The 25744-nt window shown below is 68.2% G+C and overlaps 1 protein-coding gene across 1 annotated transcript; it reads left to right on the top strand.

The window, feature by feature from the left end:
* Positions 1-2885: 2885 nt before the first annotated feature.
* On the top strand, positions 2886-25576 carry ASIC4 (acid sensing ion channel subunit family member 4). Its single transcript, XM_040561653.1, has 10 exons — positions 2886-4151; positions 21357-21501; positions 21601-21728; positions 21926-22085; positions 22254-22310; positions 22399-22552; positions 22954-23045; positions 23276-23355; positions 23500-23604; positions 23789-25576. Exons 1-10 carry the CDS (start codon positions 3576-3578, stop codon positions 23906-23908), a joined length of 1617 nt encoding a protein of 538 aa, XP_040417587.1. The 5' UTR covers positions 2886-3575; the 3' UTR covers positions 23909-25576.
* The last annotated feature ends 168 nt before the right edge of the window (positions 25577-25744 follow it).

The raw sequence follows: 25744 nt of genomic DNA, 5'->3' as shown, positions 1-25744 counted from the left end.
GGAGGGGATGAATCATCGCGAGCGTGCTGCAGGGCACCAGGGCAGGATGAGTCCCACGTAAACACCCCTCCAGACGGGGGGCAGCTTCCCCTGTGTGGGGACTCCACCTAACCCCTTCTGCCTCTTACAGCGTAGAGGGGCCGCGAAACTCCAGAACTCCCCCCTTCTTCTGTGCTCACAGCATTTATTTCGTCTAAGGTTGCAGCCTCTGCTCTCGCCCAAACCCCCAGTGCCTCCAGCCAGTCTCTGTCACTGCTATCTGTTATTGCCATCCTCTGCACTCTTTCCAATTAGTCTGGATTTTTCTTGACGTCTGGTCCTGGACCAGGCACAGGGCGCCCGCCGAGGCCTCGCCAGCAGCGAGAGCTTCAGCTGCCTCGCGAATGCTGCCCCTCCTCACGCAGCCCTCGGCACCGTCCTCCTTTCCACAGCGCTTGGCGCAGCTGCAGGGCAGCCACTCATCCCCTGTGACAGGGGCACATCCCCCCAAAAAAGCAAGGCTTCTTCTCTTCTTCCCTAGCTCCTGGCTGCTTCTCCAAACAGCTGGGCATCTGGGAACCTGGCTTCTGCGTGCACAGACACCCGCACCTGCACGGTGCCTCCTGCCTGGGGGTTCAGCCCCCCGCACGCGATGCGCACCCGGCTGGAGCCACCCTGGGTGTTAAATTCGGAGAAGCCGACACCACCGCTGCCCACTGCCGGGGCTCTTTTCTACTCCCCGACCCAGCCCAGATCTTTGCGCTTGTCCTTTTGAATCGGATCTGATTGTTTTCAGGCCATTTCTCCGATTTGTCAACATCATTTCAGATTCCAGTCCTGTTTTCTCCAGCCCTCACAGCTCCCCCCCTGCCATCCAAGCACGGCACGCCAGGACCTCGCTGCTCACCCACCCAAGCCTGGGGGTGGGGGGCAAGCCAGGGGGACCCCAATTCCCCAACCTGCCAGCGAGCCCTCGACCGTCTCTCCCCCGCTGCCTGCTCACTTGCACGATGGCAGCGCTGCAGCGTCCCCCCCCTCGCCGCCTCTCGCCCCCCGTGCACGCGTGCCGCGCTCGGCCGCAGGTGGGAGGCTCCGGTGCAGAACGGCGAGACGCGAGACACGCTGCCGAGTCGCAGCGAGGGCTGTTCCCAGCTGGTGCTTTTCTCGCTGCCTTGTCTGGCCCCAAGGAAAAGCAGCCCCTGAGCCTTGCTGCCACCCCTCTCCCTGGCCCTCCCACCCCAGTGTTAGCTGCCTGTGCTGCGCTGGGAGTTGGGTTCCCCAGCTGGGTTCGGCCCCATTCGGGCAGCAGGCATCTCCACTAGCTCTCAGCCTCCTTGCCAGCTCCATCCATGGTGCACAGCCCATGGTCCTGCTCATTGCTCTGCCCTGCAGGGCGCTGCCCACAGCCACGGGATGGGGCTTGTGTCCTGGGTGCTGCTCATTTGGACGCAGCTCGATCCCAATCCCAGCCCGGCCACGCTTCAGCCCGTTCCCAGGGTCCAGAGGGCCTGGTGGCCAGGCAGGAGCAGGGCACAGCAGGGCAGGAGACAGAGGAGAGGAGGGAGGAGGGGACACGTCTCTTTGAGCACGGTGGAGGGGGCCATGCAGATGTCCTGTAGTCACACAGTGTGGTTTGCCCTAAGGATCTGGGGCACGGATCCTGCCCCTACACCACGGACGCAGCAGGGGCCGGCTGACGGCATGGACCTGCCCGGCAGACCCTCGGTGTCCTCACACCCCTTCCACCATGGCCCCGGGAGACACAGGCAGGGGTCTCCACACCAGACTCAGCAGATCAAAGACCCAACCCCAGTGCCGCACCACAGCGCCTCCTCCCCGCAGGATCAGGCCCTTGCTGCCCGTGATCCTTGCAGGACCAAGCCTCCCCCCAGCCCTGCGGAAGCAGCCTGGGGCTTGTCACTGCGTGGCCGAGGCCGCTCATGGTGGCGGTGCTCCCTGCCACGCTTCGGTGGGCCGGGGGCACGGGGTTGGCACGTGCACGCCGCATCCCATGGGCAGGGGGAAGCAGGCGGCCGGGGCCGTGCGTGCTCCCCGCCGGAGGCAGCCTATCATGCTGTATTGACCCGCACTGGAGGCAGGAACATGCGTGCCATGCACGGATCGATGCGAAGATTGAAGATGCGTGTGCGCTTGCCGGACGACTGGGGAAAGCTTTGCCGTTGGCACCGGCAGCGCAGCGAAGGTCACGCTGACCTGCGGCGCAGTCCCCGGGGAGAGGCGAGGCCGCTGCCGAGCTGCTGGGGGGGGGGTCTCACTGCCCGTGCTCCCGGACCCCGGCCTCCCCATCGGGCACGCGCCTCCCCGGCAAGAGCCGCATCTCCTGGGGGGCTGCCTGGTGGAGACAGGGAACCGGTGGGGAAACTGAGGCAGGGCCACCACGGTGCCGCGCGGGGGAGCGGCCGGACCCAGGTGCCGGTGCCCCCCAACCTCACCCCGGCCCCCAGCCCACCGAGAAGCACGGGCAGAGCCCCTCCAGCTGCGGGCAGGACGGGGCAGGAGGAGGGGGTGCCGGGGGTGCTGCGGGGAAGCCCCGCGGCTCCCCGTCCCGGGGCTCGGCGCCTGCCGAGTCGGGGCGCAGCGGGCCGTGGCAGGGAGGCGGTTAACGGCCAGGGAGCCGCCGAGGCAGGAGGAGTCCGCGGGCGGGCGAGCAGGAGGGGGCCGCCGGGCGAGCTGCCCGCAGGCTGCCCGCCCCCGCCGAGCCGCGCCGAGCCGAGCCGAGCCGCGCCGCGCCGCGCTGCCCCGGGGCGCACGGGCCGGGGCGAGGCGCACAGCGCGGCGGCGGCGGCGGCGGCTGCGGCGGCGGGGGGCAGGCACCGTGCCCCGCCCGCCTCGGCACGGCACGGCACGGCACGGCACGGCACGGCGCGGCGCGGCGCGGCACGGCCACGGCATCGCACGGCGCGGCACGGAGCGGCACGGCGCGGCATCGCACGGCTTGGCTTGGCGCGGCACGGCTCGGCACCGCTCGGCGCGGCTCGGTTCCGCTCGGCTCGGCGCGGCTCGGCACGGCACGGCTCGGCTCCGGCAGGTCCCGAGCCATTCAAACAAGTGGCTCCGGCAGCACTTGGGAGCCGGGGCTGGAGAGAGGGCGCAGAGCGGCTCCCCCTGCCCCGGAGGCGCCGGGCCCTTCACACTGCCTCTTTCTCTGGCGCTCGCTCTTTATTTGACGATGAAATAATGTTGACATGTCTTGAATTATTAAGTATTCCCTGGATTTTATTAGCACATGATGCCTAAATGCTGCCTGTATCTGCCGGGGTCTTAACCAGAGAGGAGCGAAGGAGAGAGGCAGAGACACAGAGCGAGGGAGAGGAGAGAGAGGGGTTTTTGACAGCTGTATTTGTGCTGATAAGCGAAGGCACAAGGAGACGATCGACTAGTGAGACAAGAGGGAAGCGGCGGCTCGGAGCTGCTGAGAGGGGCTGCGCTTCCCTCCCGAGACGGCTCGGCCCTCCCGGCGCCGTGCTGGGGCTTGGGGGGGACCCGAGCCCCCTCCCAGCGCCTGGCCGGGCTCTCGGCCGGTGCCCGTGCCGGGGGGCAGCCCGCTGGCTGGGCACGCCGGCCGCGCGGGGCAGATGCCGATTGAGATCGTGTGTAAAATCAAATTTGCCGAGGAGGATGAGAAGCAGAAGGAGAAAGAAGAAGGGGACAAGGAGAGCCTGATCGAGGAGCCCGCGCGGCCCCGCTCCCGGGACCTGGCCGCCTTTGCCAGCGCCAGCACGCTGCACGGCCTGGGGCACATCTGCCGCTCGGGGCGGCTGGGCGTGCGCCAGACCCTCTGGGCGCTCGCCTTCCTGGCCTCGCTCGCCTTCTTCCTCTACCAGGCGGCCAAGTCGGCGCTGCTCTACCTGGAGCACCCCCACGTCATGGCCTTGGACGAGGAGGCCATCCGCGAGATGGTCTTCCCCGCCATCACCATCTGCAACATCAACCGCTACCGCCACTCGGCGCTCACCGACGCTGACATCTTCCACCTGGCCAACATGACCGGGCTGCCCCCCAAGGACCGCGACGGCCACAAGGCCACGGACCTGCTCTACCCCGACCCCGACATGGCCGACATCGTCAACCGCACCGGCCACCAGCTCGACGACATGCTCAAGAGCTGCAACTTCAGCGGCGAGAACTGCTCCTCCCGGGATTTCACTGTGGTGAGTGCGCAGCCGGCCCGGCTCCCCCGGGGACCCCGCCGGCGCGGGGGTCTCTGACCCCGCCGTGCCTCGCCGCAGCGGGGCTCCCCGGCTCGCTCCAGCTGCTGAAGTTTTGCATCTCTCCGTGTTTGAGTTTCTCTCCAAGTTTCGCATGGAGAGAGAGAGAGGATCCTCCGTGGGAGCTCTCTGCTGCAGGACCGTGCTGCCGGCAGCTCCGGGGCTGCAGGAGGGGGTCGTGGGCAGGAGCGGGGGCGGATGGGGGAGCGGGGCGCAGCAGTCCCTGGGGTGGGCGAGCAGCGGGAAGGGGAAAAGCAGTGGCACGGAGCCCTGCTCCAGCCTCTCTTCACCGCGGGCTGAGCTGCTCCGTCACAGGGCGTTTTGCACAGCGAGAGTGGAATGGGGGGGCCGGGACCCCTTTGCACGTAGGAGAGCCCTACTGCCTTCGGGGGTGGGCACTGGGATGTGTGCGAATGCGGGAGGCTGTCAGCATTGCTCACTTGTGTGTGTGTGCAAATGCACGTGCCCAGCACCCCCAGAGGGTCTGCTCTGGGGCACGGCCATGTCCAGGTGCCCTGGGGGCCACCCCCCACAGCTGGGGGTCCCCAGCCCCCCACCCAGGCAGCGAGCTCCCAGCCGGGCACCGCGACTGTGCGGCTCTGGCTAACGTTGAGCCTGGAATCACAAATCCCCGCTGTGGTTTGGGGAAATAAATGTGCTGAACGGGCGGAATACCTGATGGGACCCCTTTCAGCCCGTAATGACTCTGGAAATGAGCCGCCTCTCTCCTCCGGCTGCCAGGGGCTGCTGCTCTGCTTGCTCGCTGCGCTCCCCGGAGCAGCGCTGCCAGCCGGAGCCCGCTCCGTGCTGTGGAGGGGGATGCGATACGGGGGGCTGCGCAGGCTGCTGAGGGGAGAGGAGGCTCCGTGGGGCTGGAAATGGCTGATGCAGCACGTCCTGCTTCGCTTCGTGCCCATCGCTGCAAAGCCTGCTCTCGTGCAGGGTGCTGTTTCGGGGGGGTGCTGCGGGGGGCTGCCCTGTGCGGGGGAGCCGTGGGGAGCGCTTGCCTGCGGTGGGGTGGGGAGGAGCGGGGGGCAGCAGCGGGGACCCCCCTCCTCCTGGGGTTTTTCTGGGCTCTGTGCCTGCTGTAGCCGAGCTGCCCGAGTTTGGGTGCTGGGGGGAAGTGCGATCCAGCGGGGAGAGCGCAGGGAGCCCCGGTGCTGGACAATCCCGCACGTGGCATGTGGGGCTCAGCCACGCTGGCCGGTGGGAAGGTGGTGAGCCCAGCATCGTGCCGGGTAGCAGCATGGCATGGCAGTGGGGTTTGGGCTGGGTACAAGCTTGCCAGAGCATGGACATGCATGGGGACAGTCACCGGGACTGTCCGGTGTGCCGTCTCCGTGTGCTGGAGCAGGCTTCAGGCAGGGGGTGTCAGGACGGGGAGCCCAGAGCTTGAGGCACCCGGAGCGGTCAGCAGGCAGGGCTGTCCCTGCCACCTCTCGCTGGCCACTTTCCTGATGCGCCTGGAGCAAAGGGGCGATCTTGGGGCAGAAGAAGGTGCAAGGCGCGGGCTTGGGAAGGGGAGGGGAAGGCAGGAGCAGAGGGGAGGGATTCGGCAGCCTCTCTGTGCCGCACACCACGTCCCAAAGCCGTGCCAGGCAGCGGCGGGACCTGCCGAGGCAGCGCACCATTTGCATCTGGAGCCTGCTGCTCCCGTTCCCCGAGCCGGATCTGTCCCCTGTGCCTCCTCCTGGGGATGGCCCAAACACGGTGCGAGCAGCTTGGCAGGCACGGGTGAGTCCCAGCCGCCACGTGTGGGCTTGGGTGCGCCGTGCCTGCCAGCTGTGGCCCCGGTGCAGGAGCACCCGGTGCTGCGCCGCACCCCGCCGTCACACCGAGCTCCTGGCCCTGGGTGCCCCGCGTGCCTTTCTGCTCGCAAGGCTCCTGTAAGCCCACCGCAGCGGGTGCCTCTGGGAGTGTCCCAGCAGGGATGGAGGGCTCGCAGGGCTCGCAGCGCCGGGAGCAGAGGTTGTGTCCCCAGGGAAGGCAAGGAAGGGAAGTTTTCCCTTGCGGCTCCCCGGAGCTGTGCTTACGGGGGTGCTGGCGTCGATCCTCTGCTCTGTGCGCACGGTGGGCTTCACCCAGAGGCCACAAGTGTGACGGCCCGTGGGTGGCCGTGGGCAGCCTGCCCGCCGGGGCCAGCAGCGCTGCCGAGCTGGAGCGTGGAGCTCGCAGCCGGTGAGCACAGGATAAATAGCTCGCGCGGGTCCTTTAAGTAAGCGCCGCGAGTGGTAAACGATCTTCCCCTATTTAACGTCACAAATCCTCATTCTTTATGGGGTAGCAAATTAAGAAACTATGGGGAGAAAAATCCCCGGCGTAAGCATGTTCCGTGTAATAAAGCCCGGCTGGGCTGTAAATCTCCCCAGGCGGCAGGGACAGCACCGAGCCGCAGCGAGGCTCCCCTGCAGCCTGCTGACAAATGTGCCCCGTGCGCAGGCTGCCGGGAACCCCGGGCAGAGCCCTTTCCTACCCCTCTGCATCCCTTATTGGGGGGCAGCCCCATTCCCTGGGGGGCACAGCCCCGTGCCCACGGGCACGCTGCCCGCTGCCTGGGGCAGGGCGCTGGGGGCCAAGCCCGGCCGGGCGGGCGCAGCTGCAGCACCGAGGGTGCGAGGCGTGCGGAGATGGTGCAGGGAATCAATAGCTCGCTTTCCGCGCCATTAAGCGGGAGGCGTCCCCGCGGGGCCGGGGCTCAGCTGCGGCAGGTGGCCCGTGGCCGCCCGGTAGCCCGCTGGCACCTAGCCCCGGGGCGGTGCTGGCCACCCCTGGGTGCACCGCGACGGAGGGGACAGCGGGGAGGTGGCTTTTTGGCAGGTCAGGGCAGGTGGTGGCCAGGCCAGCCAGGCAGGCAGGGGGCTGCAGGAGGGGCTGCGGGAGGTGGTCCCCCCCCCGGACAGCATCGTCACCCCACCTCCTCGCTGGCTCTGCTGGTGGTTGCGCTGGAGCCTCTCTCAAAACCACGTTCCCCCATCAAAAGCCTTTTGTTTGGGAGCCGCTGCTGCCGAGGCTGCTCCTGCGAGGGCTGGAGCTGGGGGGAGCGCAGAGATTGCCCAGAGCTGGCAGCGGCCTCGGAGCTGGCACCGGCCCCGGCTCTCCCGGCAGGGCCCCCCCGGGACGTGGGCTGTGCGGGGCTCTCTGCGCCCTGTGCTGACCCCCAGAAGAAAACCCTACACCGGGTGGGCAGCGTCGGCTGCGTGCTGCTGGCGGTGGGGGGCCACAAAGCGCTGCATGGGGCCGAGCCCTGCAGCCCCCCGGCGGGGAGGGCACTTCCCCAGCTGCCTCCTTCCCCCCTGCAATCAGCGCCGCTCCCGACGCGGGGACTCTCTCTGACCTTTCCATCAGAACCATGTTTAATAAATGTCGCATTTTCAGCCTGTTTTTACACCTGGGAAAAGCTGGGCTCGTTCCTCTCCGCCTGCCCCTGCCCCGCCTGGTGCTGCTGCTCACCCAACGAGGCGTTCGGCCGCCCCATTTTGCCTCTTTGTGGTCTGTTCACCACGGGGAGCAGGGGGCTGGGGGCACGCATTTCCCTTCCGCGCTGGCCCTGCAAGAGCCTCCTGCTCGCTGCAGCCCCCGAGCAGAGCTCAGGACCGGGCAGGATTTGTCACCGTGCCGTGCCGTGCCAGCATGTCCCCAGGTCCGTGTCTCTGGTGGCACAGATGGGCTCTGGTTCCTCGTGCTCCCGTCCGGAGCGGCGGCGGTGGCTGTGGCGCGGTTACACATGAGCCGCCCGGGCACGGCTCGAGGCGCTGCTTGTGCCAGAAACCGGGGGACTTTAATGCAATTCGTTGCCATTTAATTTTACACAATTCCTGCTGCTTAATCCGCTGAGAAATGCTAATTTATACAATTCACGTCTAAAAATAAATGTCAGTCCAGCAGCTCCCAGCAGTGGGTAGCTGCTCCCCCAAACCCCCGCCGGAGCCTTGTGCGGGGGACCCCAGCCCGGGGCACACCCCCGAGGTGCCCAGACCTTGGGGTGCAGCCACGGGGCTGGTGGATGTGGGGTGATCGGGGCTATGGGGTGCCACGGCAGGACAGCGAGGGGCTGGCTGGTCCCACGGGCGTCACCACAGAGCCCCTCATCGCAGTGGGTCTCGGGGCTCCGTGGCAAGGAGATGCCGGGTGTCGCGGTGGTTTGGCTTGCTTTTGGGATGGACTGGGAGGTGGGAGGTGTCTTCAGGGCCCGATTCCCGGGGCTTTCCCCAGGGAGGGCAGCCTGGCCCGGCGTGCAGCTGCAGCTGACAGCGCTCAAGGCGAGAGCCCTAGTGCCAAAGAGGCGCCCGGTGCCAGGGGCTGGCATGGGGACAACAGAGCTGTGTGTGCTGGGTCCGGCCGCGGGTCAGGACAGCCCCGCGTAGCTGGTAGACATTAATATGTTGTAAGGCACCTTTAATTTATGTGGGAGCATAGAGAAACTCATACTCCATCTGCCTGGGCTGCCTGGATGCATCCTTACCTCCCTAAGGACGCAGGGGATGGGGAGAGGGTGGGATCCTGCCGGGAAGCGGACCCGGGGTGGGGAAAATCCCGTTCTGATGCCCATCCACGCGGGGTGGCACCAGCCCTGGTGGCAACGTGGGGACCGGGTCCCCGGGGCAGCGGGTGGGCTGCGAGGGCTGCGGGAGCCCACGGGTGGGGGAGCGGGGGCGCGGGGGCGGCGCGGCGGGGGAGCGGAGATGCTGGAGGAGCCGGCGGCTTTCCCACCGTCTCCCTGATTGAGATCGGATCACCGCGAGCATAAAAAAGCTCTCTTCATAATTATATTTAATGAATTGACTTTAAAAGCTCTTACACTCTTATCTGGGTAATTTAATATCACACACTTAATAAGCCTGTCTCCGATACGGGGGGGAGCCAGCGGCCACGACGCCCGCGCCTGGTGTGGCTCCCCGGGGACGTGGGACGTGCCGCGCGGCCGGCCCCACGTGCGGGGCTGGGCAGATCGGGGGACACCGCTGTCCCCTGGGGCCAGGGCACCCCTGGGGGCTTGGTGCAGGGGCTGCGGGGCCATGGGGCTGGGGGGCACGGGGCCATGGGGCTGGCTAGGGGCGAGGCGACTGCCTGTGGGGCCGGGGGGGCTCACGGGGTGCAGGAGGCTGGCTGTGGGGGACTCGGGGCATGGGGCAGGGCTGGCTGGGGTGCCAGCACTGGGGCTGGACACCGTGTGGCTGGCAGGGCTGTGCTGTGACCCTGTCCCCAGCGCCACTGTCACCCGTGGCAGGAGTCCCATGGCCAGGAGGCGCTGGGGGCAGCCGCAGGGCAGAGCACACACCGTGGGCCCCCAGCACCGTGATGCTGTTGGCTCCCCGTGTCCGTCCTACTCTGGCGCACCCAGGGCTCACTGAAACAAGGCAATGGATCCCAGTGGCACAGCTGCTGTGGGGACAGTGGGGCAGGCATGGGGGCAGAGCCAGCTGAGGGGGCAGGGAGGCAGACAGAGGGCTGCCGCTGACCCCGGTGTGCATGCACTTGTGCGGCACATGGCCCCCCCAGCACCGCGAGCAGGAGGAGCAAATCCCCCGTGTGTTCCCAGGGACGTGGCAGCCTCTGCAGCTCTGCCCCTTGGCCCTGTGCTACGGGCTGGGAACTGGGGGCTCCCCTGGGTGTGGGCATCGCTGCAGCCCCCAGCAGCCGTCCCCAGCCCCCCTGGGGCCATGGGGGCTGCAGGTGCTTGTGGTGAGCCCAAGAGGAAACCTCTGCCACGTGGAGCCGGGCGCCCCGGGGACGCGGGAGCCCCCAGCATCCCACAGCCACAGCGGGGGTGACAAAGCCACCAGCCGGGCTCGCGTCCCCGCTCATCAGCACAGAGCTGCAGGGAGGCAGCAGATCCCTCCAGCCCAGCACCCTGTCCCAATACCTGCGCCCTCCGCTCCCCAACTCCCAGGTGACAAAGAACAGGGGGGCACCTCCCAGCACCCCCCCAGCCCTGCCCCATAGGGGTCCCCACAGCCGGGACGGGGACCGCCAGGGTGAGGAGGGCGAGGGCGCAGCGCTGGCGCGCAGCTGGCCGTCCCCGTGCTGCCTGGCGGTGCCGGCTGCCGTGCCAGCGCGCGGTGCCAAGGCCCGGGCAGGCTGCGGGGAGCCGCGTGCCAAGGCGGTGACGTGGGGGGGACGCAGCTGCCACCTGGCCCTGCCTGGGGTGGCAGTCCCAAGGAGAGGGGTTCCCGGGCACCCCGCGGGCAGCCCGGGGCGCGGGGCCGGGTCTCCCCGCGCTGGAACAGGAGGTTTACAGAGCTGCACTAAGTGACGCAAATGGTTTGAAGCCCATAAAGAGAGACGGTTTTATGTAAGACGACTATATAAAGCTCCGCTGTTCTGCCATTGATGAGATATAGGCCTTTATTTATAGAAGGCAATGTTTGCGGTGCGAGGGCTGAACGCCAGCCAGGGACCCGCAGCTAGGACGTCGAGTCATTTCACATGCAGCTGCCGTCGACACTGTTCACACATTAAAGAAAAAAATTAACAAGTTTGCAGCCAGTCAGGTGGAAAAAACAATAATTGTCGAAAACCGTATTTCCCCCTTTTTCCAACAACAAATAGCTGAAGCGCTGCTGGGGAGGCTTGGGCTCGCTCAGCGCCTGCAAAGAGCCGTCTGAGGCTGCGGCATGGCCAGGAGGGGGGCGGTGGAGAAGGGGGGCGCACGCTGGGACCGTGGGGCTCCGGCTGGGCATCGCCCCCAGGGCACCGTGTCCCCTCCCTGCCCCGTGCTCGCTGTCCCCAGGGGCACAGGCGGGCACGGCGTGGGGCTGAGGATGCTCTCTGCGCGGCGGCTGCAGACAAAGCCCTGCTCGCTGGGTTTCCCTGCCAGCATCTCCCCGCCTGCGCGCAGGGGGATGTGCTGAGCTTATTTCTTGGCCAGATGTGGCCGGGTTCTTGCTGGCGAGCAAGCAGCACGTCCCTGTGGTCAGAGCGCCCTGCCAAATTTCGTTTCATGCACGAAAGGAGGAAAAACTTCTCATGATTAATTGCGCAACAGGGGAGAACACGCAGCTCTCTAACCTGCTCCTTGCTGATCGCTGCCCTTCTCTTCCTCGCTGCAAGCGCAACTGGGGAGAAGGGGGCGAGCTCTTCCCCAGGGCACGCTGTGCTGCACGACCCCGGGGCTGCACGGGCAGAGAGCGGCGAGCTTGGCAGTGCGCAGCGAGGGCAGGAGGACCTGAAACATCCCTCGCTGCCCTCCTAACCCCGCAAGGGGAGGGAAGCCAGGCAGGGCTTCACAGCAGGAGAGCAGTCAGGCTGGTGCTTGAGCTGCTTTCTTGCAGCTCCCTGCACATTGCTGCGGGCTGATGTCCGAGGCTGTCCCTTGCTTACGCTGCAAAACCTTCCCTCTGTGCACTGGTCCGTGCCCTCGGTGTGCTGCGCCAGCGCGGCTGCAGGCAGGGCATTGCCTGCACCCTCTGTGTGCTGCCGGCTTGCAGCAGGGAGAAGAGGAGCGGGGCCACGGGGCCAAGCTGGGGCACATCTGGGCTCTGTGCCTGCATGGCCGGTCCCCCACGGGCAGCACACACGGGTGGGGAGGGTCCTGGGCACCCCGAGCTCTCCGTTCCCTCCCTGAGAGCAGATGCTCGCTGGGTGCTGAACGGCCATTAAGCGCCGGCTGAGCTTTGATGGAGTCAACAGGTTTTCTTCCAGCAGAACAAAAGGTTACCTTCTTGATTGCAGAGCCGGGAACACAAGCAGAGGTGAAAAGCGAGGGCAGGAAAGCCAGAGGCCGGGAGAGCTGCGGGTGCCCTGTCCGCGTTGGGGAGCTCAGAGACGCCGCCGGCCGCGAGCCCATGGGGTGTGCGGGGCCGGGGCCCCAGGGTGGGAGGGAGAGCTGGCACCAGCCTCCTCAGCCAGAGCCCCTGATTAATCGCTAGCTGCCAGCCCTCCAGCCAGCAGCTCATTAGCAGTTTAATTCCTGGTGCCCATCGCGCTGGAGGGCCGCACGGCTCTGGTTGAGCTGCTGGGACAGGCTGGGGATGCCCACCAGGGCCAGCAGAGCAGGCAGGGGCAGGCAGGAGCTGGGTGCCCCAGCAGAGCAGTGGGGCGTGCAGAAAGCTGGCCCGTCCTGGGCGCACAGGGGTGGGCACGGCCACGCGTCCCGGCTGCCAGGAGGGGTTTCGATGGGAGCAGCTCGGCTGCCGGCCCCCAAACCCTGCCCTCGCTCAGGAGCTGCAATCTGTGCTATTTCTTCCCAGCCGGAGGAGGGAGGGGGCCGCGCAGAGCCAGGGTCCCGGCGGGAGCAGGGCAGCGTCTCCATCTTCTGCAGCGCTCAGCGGCTGGAGAGGCCAAGGTGGCCCCCGAGCGGGGCTGTCCCCAGGCCACCTCCGCGCAGGAGGCAGGGCTGGCACGGCATCTGCAGCTGCCCCGGGCAGGGCAGGGAGCAGCCGCCTCCCTGGGGACCGAGGACACTATGCAAATCCGAGATGGATGCAAGCATTAATTATGTCCTGGCTGCTCGGCCACCGCTGTGGCTGCTCCTGCAGAGAAAAGGGGTTACACCGGTGGCATGTACTCTGCGCCTGGCCCCTCTGTCCCCAGCTGGCTCTGTCACCCCGCTGTGCCCCGCGCTGCGCCGTGCCAGCCAGCCCTGCTCTGCCCGGCCCCAGGGAGGGGAATAGCAGGGGGAGCAGGAGGCAGGAGCGGTGCGAGCGCTGTCGAGCAGCCCGGCTCCGAGGTCCTGCTCATCAGAGAGTGTCTGCACATATATGTGCTGATTACGGGCAGAGGTTCGCAGGCTGTTCCTGCCCTGCCAGCACAGTGCTGCTGTGCGAGGACAGGGCCGGATAAACCAAGGCTGCTTGGGCAGCTCTCCCTGCCCTGCCTCTCCACAGCCACCTGCCCATCCCCATCCCATCCCATCCCATCCCATCCCATCCCATCCCATCCCATCCCATCCCATCCCAGGCTGTCAGTGTGCGTGGTGCCATCCCTGGAGCCCCGGAATGTGCAGCAGTGACAGCCGCTCCATCCCCAGGTGCCTGCCTGATCTTATCGTGGTGGAGCTGCCTTGCAGAGGGAGTTTTTCAGGCTCTGACCCCTCTGCGCTGTTGCTGCTCCGACATCCTCTTTCCTTATCACCTGACATGACCTTAATTTACTCCCCAGGCTGATAGCACTCCGGGCTTCTCCTCCAGGAGCTGGATCTCAGCACCATGCCCTGCCTCACCTGCTGCAGGACCTCTGCACAGGCGGCACAGGAGGCACCGAGCAGGGCACAAAGGGCTGCGCAGGGCAGGCAGCGCGGGGACACTGCCGCCAGCCCGGGCGGATTGAAATGCTGGCACCGACGACTTCTGTAGCCACGTTATCTCCCAAGCTTGGCAAATATTGGCGGAGGGGAGATTATTCAATAGCAAAGTTTGCAGATGGGAATCACGGCGTGTGATCCCGCGGGCTCCGTGCCGCAGCCCGCCTGCTCCGGAGCAGCCTCTGCTCTGTGGTGCTGAGCCTCGCGGGGGCAAGGCGTGGGGACAGGACGGGGCTGCTCTGAGCAGCATCCTGGGGGCTTTTCCCCTGTGCTGGTACCCAGCAAGGCACTGGTCCCAGCTTCCCTGCAGCTCCTATCCCACCCTGCAGCACCGGCGTACATGTGTGCACCGTGCCGGGGACCCTGCGCAGCCCCACGCAGCCTCCAGCATGGCGGGGCTGAGCTTCCCCAGGCGTGGGCACCACCTGGAGCATCTCTTCCCATGCTGGGGCCTGCACCCAGGTCCCCTCCCCGGGCAGCTTCTCCGTGTGGGCCTTGGTTGCCACCTGGGCTCCTCGGGGGCACCCTGCAGCCCCAAGAGGGGCGTCCCCCCCCAGCACCCAGCCAGGAGGCTCCATCCATCGGCCCCCGCGCCCAGGAGCACGCGGGCTGGGGAAAGCCAGCCCCTATCATGTTTGTTCCATTGATTTAGTGCCGTGGAGAGGGTTTAATCAGCCTTTAGCCTGCACGCTCCAGCATTAAGAACAAATCCATTAGCCACGAGATAACCACAAAGGGTTGCGCTGAGGCTGGATGAGGTCCCAGCGCCTTCAAGATGCAAATTGGCTATCAAAGATCAAAGCCGTGCAGCTCCCTAATCTCTACTAAAAGGGCTCAGCTATTAACGAGCCCTTTCCCGCTGGGCTGTGATCACCCCACTTCACTCCTGTCCCGATGCGCGGCGCGTTGCGCCGTGCCCCTGGCCCCCGCGCTGACCCTGGGGACGAGGGCGCAGAGGGGACCCGGGCTGTTTGTTTGCGCCTTGCTGCCTGCGGCTCTGACGTGCTGCTGTCAGATCTGTGCTGGCGCAGAGAGCGAAGCCCCGGGGAGCCGCTGGTCAGCGGGCAGAGGGGGCAAGAAGGGAAAGGGGCGGGGGCTGGGGTGGTGAGGGCTGTGCAGGGCTCGCGCAGAGACTTTGGGAGCAGGGGGGGTGCTGCCAGGTGGCTTCCTTCCCTCTGCTCATGGATTTAGCCCCGGTGTGGCTGCACCAGGTGGCTCAGGTCAATCCCTGCCGGCCCCAGGGAAATCAGGGCTGGGGACGTGGCGGTGGGGCGGGCGGCAGGGCTTGGGCAGGGCGCCCTGGGGCCGCGTTCCCCTTTCTGGGGTATTCCTGCCCGTGCACGAGGCCCCGGCTCCCGCGCAGTGCCGAGGCCAGCTGCAGGGTGGGGGCTCCCGTCACCGCCCCAGCACGCTGGAAGCCGTGAAGCCGTCGAGCTGTGACAGGAGCTGAGCTGCCAGCACCGTCAGCAGATCTCGGGCAGCACAGATGGGCTGCCAGCGCCGGGGCACGGCTCACCCGGGACCCTGGCGGAGAGGCACGCACCGCTGCCCGGGTGCCAGCACAGCACTTCCAGCCCCGCGCAGGCCCCGATGTGCCTGGTCCGGCTCGGGGAGCAGCATCCACGCCGCGGCATCCCTCTGCACGGCGGGACGCTCGGGAGGACCAGCACAGGGAGAGGTTTGGGCTGGGGCTCGGTGCTGCCGCTGGCTCTGACAGCACCCCCGGGTGGTGGCACAGCCTTGCCGTCGCTCAGCTGGGGGAGCAGGCAGCGAGGTGCTGGCAGCCTCTCAGCCGGGGTGACAATAAATCTTATCAGCGTAAACCCATCCGCAGGCAGCAGGATAACCCCTGTGACAACCCGGCTTCATCCGCACAGAGTCGGCGCTGCGGATTTACAGATAAATAACAATAAGGCTGGAGGGACCGTGCCTGTGCCGGCACCTGCGGGGTCCCGGGGGCACCCCGCGGCCACCCCTGCTCGGAGCCTCTCTGCCACCAGAGCGTGTGCGCAGGGACAAAGACACGCGTGACGCTGGCAGCGCATCCCCCGTGCCCTCACCCCGCTTTGGCCAGGCGGGGGGACGGTGCCAGCTGCGGGTGCCGTGCCAGCAGCGCGGCGGTGCCAGCCAGCGCGGATGCTGCCGCCGGGGGGGCGGCGAGGTGTGCTGGCAGGAGCTGCTGCCCCGGGCTGGCCGCCCCAGCTCGGCTCCTGCGTTCGCTGGCGGTGCGGCCGCGCAGCCGTGGGAGCCGTAATGAGATGGAGCAGCAGAAGGACGGCGAGATAAGGCTGCCTGCGCTGCCCCAGCAGATTAAACGCTGGGATTAAGCAGGCGGTGCCAGCTCTGCTGCCTTTTTATCTCGCTGCTTCTCCCCTCTTATTCTCCCGCAGTCGATAGTGAACGGTCTCGGAGCTGTCAGCAAAGGAAATTGCTTGTTAACCCTTTGGGGACGGGCGTGGGGCTGCCTGCACGGCTGCTTTCAAAGAGGAGCGTTCCCCGGGGACGGCGCTGCCTGCAGAGCGGGGCAGGCAGAGCAGTGGGGACCGCGGTGCCTCCCCCCTGCGTCCCCAGCCCAGCGTCCCTGCTGGCCCGTGGTGGCCCCATGGTCCCCATGGGGCTGCACGCAAAGGGGCTGGCGGTATTTAGGATCTGGTGCTGCCTCTCAGCCAAAAGCCACCAGCATCCAGTGGCAGGGGGGAGCAACGTCGTGGGGCACGTGGGGTGACAGCAGCCAGAGAGCGAGGCTTGCCCGCGTCTGGCCCCGTGGACCCCAGTGCCCCACTGGGCATCCTCGATGTTCCCTCCGGGCACCACTGGGAGCCCAGTACCCAAACCCCGGTTATTGCTGTGTGTGTGCATGTTTTTGTGTGGTGTGCAGCAGTGAGGCCGGGCTGCAGCCCGTCACGGCGATTTTCCACGGCACGATGTGCGCTGTGTGCCCGGGGGCTGCGTGCGGGGGTGTCTGAGGATGCAAAACGGGCTGGGGAGCGCGGGAGGGGTGCGCGGAGCGCTGCTTGGCACAGGCCAAACCCGTGCCAGGGGCTGTATGAGCAGCAAAATCTCGCTCTCACCTGCTGTCGGTGCGCCTCTCCCAGCCCCTCGGTGCCTCTGGCTCTGCCCCCACAGCTGCCCCCGTCATGGGGCAGAACCCCCCAGTGGCCAGCGCCCAGCCACATGCTCAGCACCCCAGGGGGCTTGCAGGCTGCTGCCAGCAGCGGTCCGGCCCCGGGTGGGATGCTGCCCCCCCCCCCCACGGCTGCTGTGGGGTGGAAAGGTGCCCTGGGCAGCCGGGTCTGAGCGCGGCACGGCGCTGGGGCAGCTGCTGCGCGGGGCAGGCGGGCTGTGCCGGCGAGCAGAGCCTGAATTAGGAGAGGGAATGGGAGCGATTGGCACGTGCGGGCTGGCAGGAGGAACGCTGCGAGAGGATGGGATTGCTGTTTATAAATACATCAAGGGAGTAAACACAACGGAGGGAAGAGAGCTATTTCAGCTCGGGGACAATGCTGGCGCGAGAACAAATGGTACAAACCGGCCGTGAATAAATTGAGCTTGGAAAGCAGGAGATCGGCGAGGTCCTGGGCCGGACTCCCCCCAGGAGGGGAAAGCACAGCGCTGAGCTCGCCGAGCTGGCAGGGGCGGCCGTGTGCTGGCCTCGTGGGTCCACGCAGGTCCGGGTGCCCCAGCTCTGCCCCGCTGACAGCACAGCCTGCAGCACAGCTGAGCACTTGGTATTCCAGCCGCGAGCCCGCTTGGCACCGCCGGGGCTCCCACGTCTCCCTGCTGGCTCCGGGGACACGTCCGCGGGGCTCAGCTGGCACGGGCTGGCCCAGCACATCTGTGCGAGGGGGTGGCAGGAGGGGTGCAGCCCCCCCGGGGCGTGCCCGTGGGTCGGGGATATGGGAGGTGGGTTGGGATGCTGGGGGGCATGCGGAACATCCCATAGCGGAGCCCAGCTCGGTGCTGGAGGGCCCTGCTTGGGGACAAAGGTGTCCTGGGGACCCCGTGGGGGTGGCAGCCCCGGTGCAGGGCTGTGTCCTGCAGGAGCCGTCCCCGCTACAGGCAGCAGCCCTGCGTGGGGCAAGGACACGGTGCAGGGGGGCTGCGGGTATTGGGGGGCGATGGCACCGGTGCTCGAGCTGGGATGAAGCCAAACTGGCTCCAGTCCTCGCCCCTCCGGGGAGTGGGGAAGGGAAATGATGCGACCGTGCATGAGAGGGACGTTTGCAGAGGCGAAAACATCCCACTGGCTCAGAAAATTGCTGCAGAATCGGGCTTGAAATGAGTTGAAATTGCTGAATCCAAGCGGATCTCATATCCCGGGCAGTTGCAATGCTGGCGTCAGCGCTGCGGCTTCCCTCCGTGGGCACCCAGGCGGGGGCTGTCAGCACCGCGCGGGGGGAGCGGGGCACCGGGGACACGGCCGGGGACTGGGGGGGGCTCCAGCAGGGCCTGGCCAGGGCTGGTTGCAGCGGGGGGCAACGGCAGAGTGGGGGCAGTGTCTGTGGGCACGGCGTTACCCAGCCCTGCCCGTATCACCCCAGGACAAGCAGCACCCTGTGCCTCCAGCTCCGTGTGCTCACTCAGGGAGCATCGTTTGCAATCTGGGGGGCTGCAGCCCGTGCCCCAGCTGCTGCTGGGTTGCTGTACCCAAGGACACCCCCGGGTCCCCCTGGATGGGCATCATACAGGGGTCTCCCCACCCCTGTCCCCATCGTGCCCAGTGACATTTGGCACCGGGGGGTGCCCGCTCCTGCGTGGCGTGCCCGTGCCCTGCCGGCTGCGTGTCCCAGCGGGGACATGGGACAGGAGCGCGTGTCCCAGGCGTGCAGGAGCCCCACGCGTGCTGCAGCTCGTCTCCTTTGCATGCAAACACGCGGCTGGCAGCTTAGCGCGGCCTCTTGTCTCTGCAGAGCAATCAGGATTTGTCGCTGCTTGCACTGTTTAACGTCGTCTTCCAGAGGCTAAATACCGTGGGGAGCCGTGTAAGCCGCGGAAATACCTGCGTGAGCCGGGATCAGCCGGAGGCAGGCACAATGGGCTTGTAGCGGCGGGCATGGGGGGGCTCGGACATGTGTGGGGCCGGCCCTGGTGCCCCGTGCCATGGGAAACCCCAGTGCTGGTGGGTGGGCTGCGGTCAGGATGCTGGGAACCGGCACCCATGGGGTGCCCACACACAGGGGGCAGAAGGGGGGGCCCCATGGGGTGGGGGCAGCGGGGTCCCAGGGCTGTATGGGGCAGGGAGGAGGATCCTTCAGCCCCCTGGCAGCGGCAATCCCCGGCTGGGATCTGCCTGCCGCGGCGCCGGCAGCTATTTCTGTCAAGGTCAAAGTGTCTCCACGGCACAGAGCAGGGAAATGAGGAATCGTGTCGAGAAATTACCTCCCTAATGGGGTCTCCCCTGCGCGGGGATGCCGGTGTGTGGCAGCTGAGCGGGGAGGCCTGGAGGCGGTGCGGGAGCCCTGCCTCCCAGCCCCAAGGCCCACAGCACCCTTGGGTGCCCCGCGAGAGGAGCAGGGTGCCCAGGGGGCCATGCCCCCAGCCGCCGTGCCCGGCAGGACACGTGTGCTCCATTCCACCCCGCGAGGCGCTTTTCTGGGTCAGCAGCGGGGAAAAAAACATCTTCCAGAGCAGGCAGCCTCTCCTCTGCCCTTCCTCCTCCTCCTCCTCCTCCTTTTCCTCCCGCGCTCCCTGTTACCTAATTGGGTTTGTCATGCTGGAAAGCCAAAGCCCTTCAGGACCGTGCTGTGCTCTCGCCGGCGAGATTTCACAGCTGTCCTCGGCACCCCGGCAGCTGACAAGTGGGGAACTCGGCTGGGCGCCGCGGGCACCCCTGCCCTCCCCGCGCACCCCTGCACCGTGCCGCCTGCCCGTGGCTGCGGGGGATGGAGATGGGGACGGGGACGAGGCCACCACCGCCACCGCCACCGCCACCACAGGACCTCTCCCTCTCTGCCAGCCCCGGCCCGTGTCCCCAGGCGCCCTCGCCTCTGCGTCCTGTCCCCATCCCTCGCCCCTCCCCACGGTGACCGCGATGCTGCCCGGCGACGTCTGAGCCGCCACGAGCTGGCAGCGAGCAGAGAAATGCCATTTCCTGCAGCCGGGGAAGCTCGTCCTCCCTTTGCAGAAAACTAATATCAAAGCTGCCCCGGCGCGCCAGGCGCTGATGCTATCAGGCCGGCGGGCTCGGGCTCTCCGAGCCGCAATAAAACCCCGGCCGGCGGCTCCAGCAGCCCCCCCGCAGCCCTCCCGCACCCCGGGGAGCTCGGGCTGCGCACCCCCGCGAGGGGACCGGGCACCGGGAGCCCGGCGGGGGGCTCGGACGCAGCCGGGGCTGGAGGGAGCGCGGCGGGGCCGGCTGCCCAAAAGCGGGGCCCTGCTGCCCCCTGCTGGATCCCGGCCCTCCGGGGCCCCCCCCGCTCCCCTCCCGGCGCTTTGAAGCGCCCCTGACGGGCAGCCGGGCCCCCGCCGCCAGCCCCGAGCCTTTGAGGAGCCGCTGGGGGTGCGCAGATGTCGCCGTCGTCGCCGTTCCCCCCCCCCCCCCCCCCCGCCGCCACCGCTGTGATCGGAGCCGCAGCCGTCACTTCAAAGCGCCCGCCGGGCTCCCACGCAGCAGCAGCCCCGCGGGGACGGGGTGGGGGCCCCCACGCTGCGGGGTTTTGGGGTACGGCACCGGGGAGCGGGGTACGCAGGAGGCGACCGCCCCCCCCCCCCCCTCCAGGCCTGGCACCGTCCTGCCCGCGTGGGGCAGGGCCCCCAGCCCCACAGCCGCTTTGCACCGCGTTGGGTGGGAGGTTTTGGGGGGCAGGCAGGGCTCTGGGGGGGCTGCGTGGCCCCGCAGCAATGGGCAGGGATGCTCCAGGGGGCAGCACCCCCGGGCAAGGGGCTCACATGGCACTGCTGGGTCAGGGCATCCCTGTGCTGGGGCTGCGGGGACCCCCTGCCTGGGGTAGCACAACGCCCCCCCCACCACCACCACCCCCGGCCCGGCTCGGGGAGGAATTTTCCACTCCCAAATCGAGGCTGGGGGAAGGCGCGCGTTTGCACCAGCCCCCTCCTCTCCCTCCCCTCGCCCGTCACAGCTCGGGAAGGCGCCTGCCACATTCAGCTCCGGGAAGGTGCGGAGCAAAAAAAGCCTCCCGGGAGGGAGACGGGGAGCGGGGAGCGGGCAGGAGCCCCCCCAGCGCAGCGATGCCGCTGCCGCTCTCCTGCTGCCCCGACGGAGGAGCCCTGGCACCGGCGCAGGGCGGCTTCCTGCGCGCCACCCGCATCCCCGGGCTGCACTACATGGGCACCCGGCCCCAGTCCCGCCTGCGCCGCCTCCTCTGGAGCCTGGCCTTCCTGGCCTCCGCCGGGCTGCTGGCCACCGGGGCCACCGACCGCCTGCGCCACCTGCTCTCGCGCCCCGTGCACACGCGGGCACGCCTGGCCCGGGCCCCCCAGCTCCGCTTCCCGGCCGTCACCCTCTGCAACCCCAACCGGGCGCGCTTCCTGCAGCTCACCAAGCCCGACCTCTACTCGGTGGGGCAGTGGCTGGGGCTCTCGCGGGAGGACCGCTCGCTGGTGCCCGAGCTGCTGGCCGTGCTGGGGGACGAGCGGCGCCGCTGGCTCACGCGCCTGGCCAACTACTCGCGCTTCCTGCCGCCCCGCCGCTCCGAGCGCACCATGCAGAGCTTCTTCCACCGCCTGGGCCACCGGATCGAGGACATGCTGGTGGAGTGCCGCTTCCAGGGAGAGCGCTGCGGCCCCCAGCACTTCGTCCCCGTGAGTCCCCGCCTCGGGTGCCCGGCACCAGCCTGCGCCCCAGGAGCCCTGCGGGACTGTAAAGGGGGGCCTGGACCTTATCCTGCTTGCAGAGCGCCCTGCCTGAGCTCTTCCCCATCCCTCACCCTCCCTCTCTCCATCCCCAGGTCTATACACGCTACGGCAAATGCTACACCTTCAACGGGGACCGGAGGAACCCGCGGGTCACCCGCCAGGGCGGCATGGGCAACGGGCTGGAGATCATGCTGGACATCCAGCAGGAGGAATACCTGCCCATCTGGAGGGAGACCAGTGAGTGGGGCTGCGGGCAGGGCGGGGGGTGCCGGGGTGCAGGGGCTGAGGGCTGTCCCCTGGGACCGGCTGCCCACGCTCCCCTTCCATCCCCCGCAGACGAGACATCATTCGAAGCTGGCATCCGAGTCCAGATCCACAGCCAGGACGAGCCGCCCTACATCCATCAGCTGGGCTTCGGCGTTTCGCCTGGCTTCCAGACCTTCGTGTCCTGCCAGGAGCAGCGGGTAAGGCCAGCTCAGGGGGCTGGCCGTACGGGGCCAAGCGGGGGGGGACAGCGGGGCGGTGCCATTCCTGGGGATGCCGCTTCACCCCATGCAGCCCCAACCTCTGCCGGGCAGTGCACGATGTCCCACAGCCCTGGGGATGCACCGGGGCACCCAGCCCCATGCGTCCCTACAGCGATGCCCTCTCGCCCCGGCAGCTCACCTACCTGCCGCAGCCGTGGGGGAACTGCCGGGCCAGCGTGCAGGGGGAGCAGACGCTGCCCGGCTACGACACCTACAGCATCGCCGCCTGCCGCCTGCAGTGCGAGAAGGAGGCCGTGGTGCGGAGCTGCCACTGCCGCATGGTCCACATGCCGGGTGAGGGTCCTACCTACCCCTGCACCTTCCGGCCTGCACCCAAGGGTCACCCCCACCCCATCGCTCGGCCCCTGCCCAATCTGCCCCCCGTGCCCTACCCCTATAGGGGAGCGAGCCCGGGATGGGGTGGCTCAGACTCCCACCCCCTGACCTGCAGCTTCCCCGCAGGCAACGAGTCCATCTGCTCTCCCAACGTGTACATCGAGTGTGCTGACCACACGCTGGGTAGGTGCGGGGCCGGGAGGGAGGTTGGGTGGCTCGGGAGGGACTTTTGCGGGGGGGTGCAGCCGTGCCCAGCGGTGCGTGCCCCCAGACGCGGCGGTGGAGGACAGCCAGGAGCGCTGCAGCTGCCCCACGCCGTGCAACCTGACCCGCTACGGCAAGGAGATCTCCATGGTGCGCATCCCCAACAAGGGCTCGGCGCGCTACCTGGCCCGCAAGTACAACAAGAACGAGACCTACATTCGGTGAGCCCCCGGGGCTGGGGCTGGGCAGGGGGCTGGGGGGGCTCCAGGAGGCGTGCGGGGGTGGGGGACACTGGAAATCTGGGGGACCCCCACTCTGCTCCTAGTAGTTTGTGGTGCAGGTCCTGGCACGCACAGTCCCTAAAGCATCCTCTCCCCCAGGGGGTTGTGGTTAGAGGCGGGACACCATCTCCTTGGTGTCCTCCCAGCCTGTACGTCCCCACCCCGCAGTCCCACCCAGACCAGGACATGTCCCTTCTGTGTCCCCTCCACACCCAGGGCCCTGCGAACCCAGCCTACGTAACTCACAAGGGCCCTGGGAGCACCCTGGGACGGGGTTGGGGGGAGGCTGGGGGAGGCTGGGGACAACGTGGGTGGTGACCGGCCCCACGGTGTCCCCACAGGGAGAACTTCCTGGTGCTGGACATCTTCTTCGAGGCGCTCAACTACGAGGCCATTGAGCAGAAGAAAGCCTACGACCTTGCCGGGCTTCTCGGTGACTCCCCAGCCTTCCCGCGGGACCCCCGCACAGCTGCCCGTCCCTTCCCCTGCACACCCCTGCTCCCCCCGTCCTGCAGCCCCAGACCCCATCTGTCCCCCTCTGTCCTGCTGCCCTGTCACCGTGCCGTCCCCCTCTGCCCTGCTGCCCTGGCACTGCCCTCCCTCCCCAGCCCAAGCGGGCTGTGCAGCAGCTGCCGGTGACCCTCTCTCCCCGCTCCTCCCCAGGGGACATCGGGGGACAGATGGGCCTGTTCATCGGTGCCAGCATCCTCACCATCCTGGAGATCCTGGACTACATCTACGAGGTGCGCTGAGCCCCCGGGGGCATGGCAAGGTGCCGAGCAGGGGCCAGGCTCCCCGGGGAGCCGCGTGCGGGTCCGTGCAGAGCGGGGTGCGCCCACGGGGTGCCGGGTGCGCGTGGCTCTGGGGCTGACCCCCTCTGCCCCCAGGTGATCCGTGACAGGGTGAGCCGCCTCCTGCGCCGCTCCAAGCCGCCCCTGAAGAAGCCCTCGGGCAGCATCGCCACGCTGGGGCTGGAGGAGCTCAAGGACCAGGTATGCCGCCGGGGTGGGATGGGCGGGCAGGGACCTGGGCACGGTCACCCCAGCCCCATGGGGACGGGACGTTGCTCCCTGGAGCCAGGGGGCTTGGTGGCCTCAGGCTGCCGAGCTCTGGGACGGATGGGGAGAAGGGACGGGGAGCAGGAAGGACGCCCCCCTGACGCTGCCGTCCCCGCAGAGCCCCTGCGAGACGCTGGGCCGGCACGTGGAGGGCGCCTACAACGCGGGCATCCTGCCCAACCACCACCACCGCCACCACTACCCGCACCAGGGCATCTTCGAGGACTTCGCCTGCTAGGCCAGCTGGGGACAGGGGGCGGCCAGCCCCCATCCCCTGCCGTCCCCTCCCCGCTGTCCTCACGGAGAGGGACTGCGGCACCGGGAACAGCCGCACCGCTCGCCCCCGGCCGTGCCACCGGAGCCACCTGGGCACCGGCACCGCCGCGGCCCCCCAGCCCCTCCGTCCAGCCCCTCCGCTTGCCCCCGGCGTGTGGGGTCAGCCCTGTCTCAAGCACACGGTATGGGGGGGCCGCCCCCCCCATCCAGCAGCAAGAGCAGCCCCGGGCCCCCAGCTGCATGCCAGGGAGCAGAGGGGCCCCTGCGATGCAGAGCATGCGAGGGGGGAGCTGGGTTTCCCACGAGCCCCTCCAGGCCCTTCCCTGCTGACCCCTCCTGGGGGGGGTCTCTGCCCTGCCCCGTCCCCCCAGGGGAGGGCCATGCCCGGACCACCGGTCCCCTCCCAGGGAATGTCGCAGGGTCAGGGGCTCCCACCTGCAGTCACACCTGCATGGCACCACCCTGCCGCCCCTCCGGCCCCTGGCACCACCACCACTGTGACACCCCCACCAACATCTCCCCTCCTTCCCCAGCCCCACGCAGCCCCCCAGGGCTGCAGCCCCCCAACACCGTAGCCGCCCCCAGCCAGACCCCTGCACTGTGACCCCCCCCCACACTCCAGTGTTAGCCCCCAGCCCTGCAGACCTCTCTCCCCGCTCTCCTGCCCCAAACCCTCTCCTCCCAGTGCCCCACAGCCCCCTCCAGCCTCTCCGCACCCGTGCATCGCCCAAAGCAGACTGTCCTCAGGCACAGCCACCCGGCACGGCCCAGGCGGCGCGGGGGCACCCGTCCTCGCTCCCCTGGCTGTCGCAGCTCTTTTGCACCGTGCACGTACCCACCCCTGCCACGTTCCTCCCCCCTGGGTGCTGAGCACCCGCTGTGCCTCCCCCAGCCCAGACACGGTCAGGAGTGTGCTCCGTGCCCAGCACAGCCCGGGGAGTGGCAGGACCCCGTCAGGACCCTCCCCCCCCCCCCACCCCGGTGACCCCTTCCTGTAGGACATCTCCTCCTCCCCCTCCACTGTAGCAGACACCAGCGCAGGGCAAACAGCCCCAAAATATCTCAGGAGGGGGGGGGCAGCTGGCAAAGCCCCCCTTGACACGCACACACGGCAAAGAGGGGGACCCGCGGCAGGAATTGGTGACATCGGGGGGAGATGGGGCGTAGCCAGGCTGGGTCCCATCCCTAGTGCCCCAAAACCCGAGAGGGCACAGCCGTGCCGTGGCCAAAGCCATAGATGCAGGAGGAGCCCCTCCACCACAGCGGTGTGCCCTGGAGGGCGTCCTGGTCCCCATGGGGTGGCAACACACGTGGCGTGGGACCCCCCAGCCCCAGGGAACAGCCACCCCATGCCCACCACGTGCTCCTGCACCATCACCCGGGTGCAAGCGGAAGCATCCCTGCAGCAATGCCAGGCGTCAGCCAGGGCCGTGCCAGGCCCCTCACCCAGCCCCACGCGGGCAGGAGGGTGCCTGGGTGCCGGGTGCAGGATGTGGCCCCCTCCCTGCCAGCGGGAGCGAGCCCCGGGCAGGGCGGGCACGGGCACGGCGGCGGGAGGTGACCGTCGGTGATGTGCGTCACTGTTTTATAGATGTACAAAAGCTCCCTAATAAAGAGGCACAAGTAGGTCTAGAGCTGCCTGCGTGGCTGGGGTGGGGGGCACGGAGGTGTGGGGATCCTCATGCGTTCCCCAAAAGAGCTGTGCCTGCTGGCTGCACACCAGCACCAGAAGCCCTCACGTCGTCTCCGTGGGCTGAAGCACAACGGGTGTGCCGTGGCAGGGCGGGCGCCCCGGCAG

Source organism: Cygnus olor, chromosome 6 (assembly GCF_009769625.2).
Source record: "Cygnus olor isolate bCygOlo1 chromosome 6, bCygOlo1.pri.v2, whole genome shotgun sequence".
Taxonomy (NCBI): domain Eukaryota; kingdom Metazoa; phylum Chordata; class Aves; order Anseriformes; family Anatidae; genus Cygnus; species Cygnus olor.
This window is presented reverse-complemented; position numbering and strand designations above follow the sequence as displayed.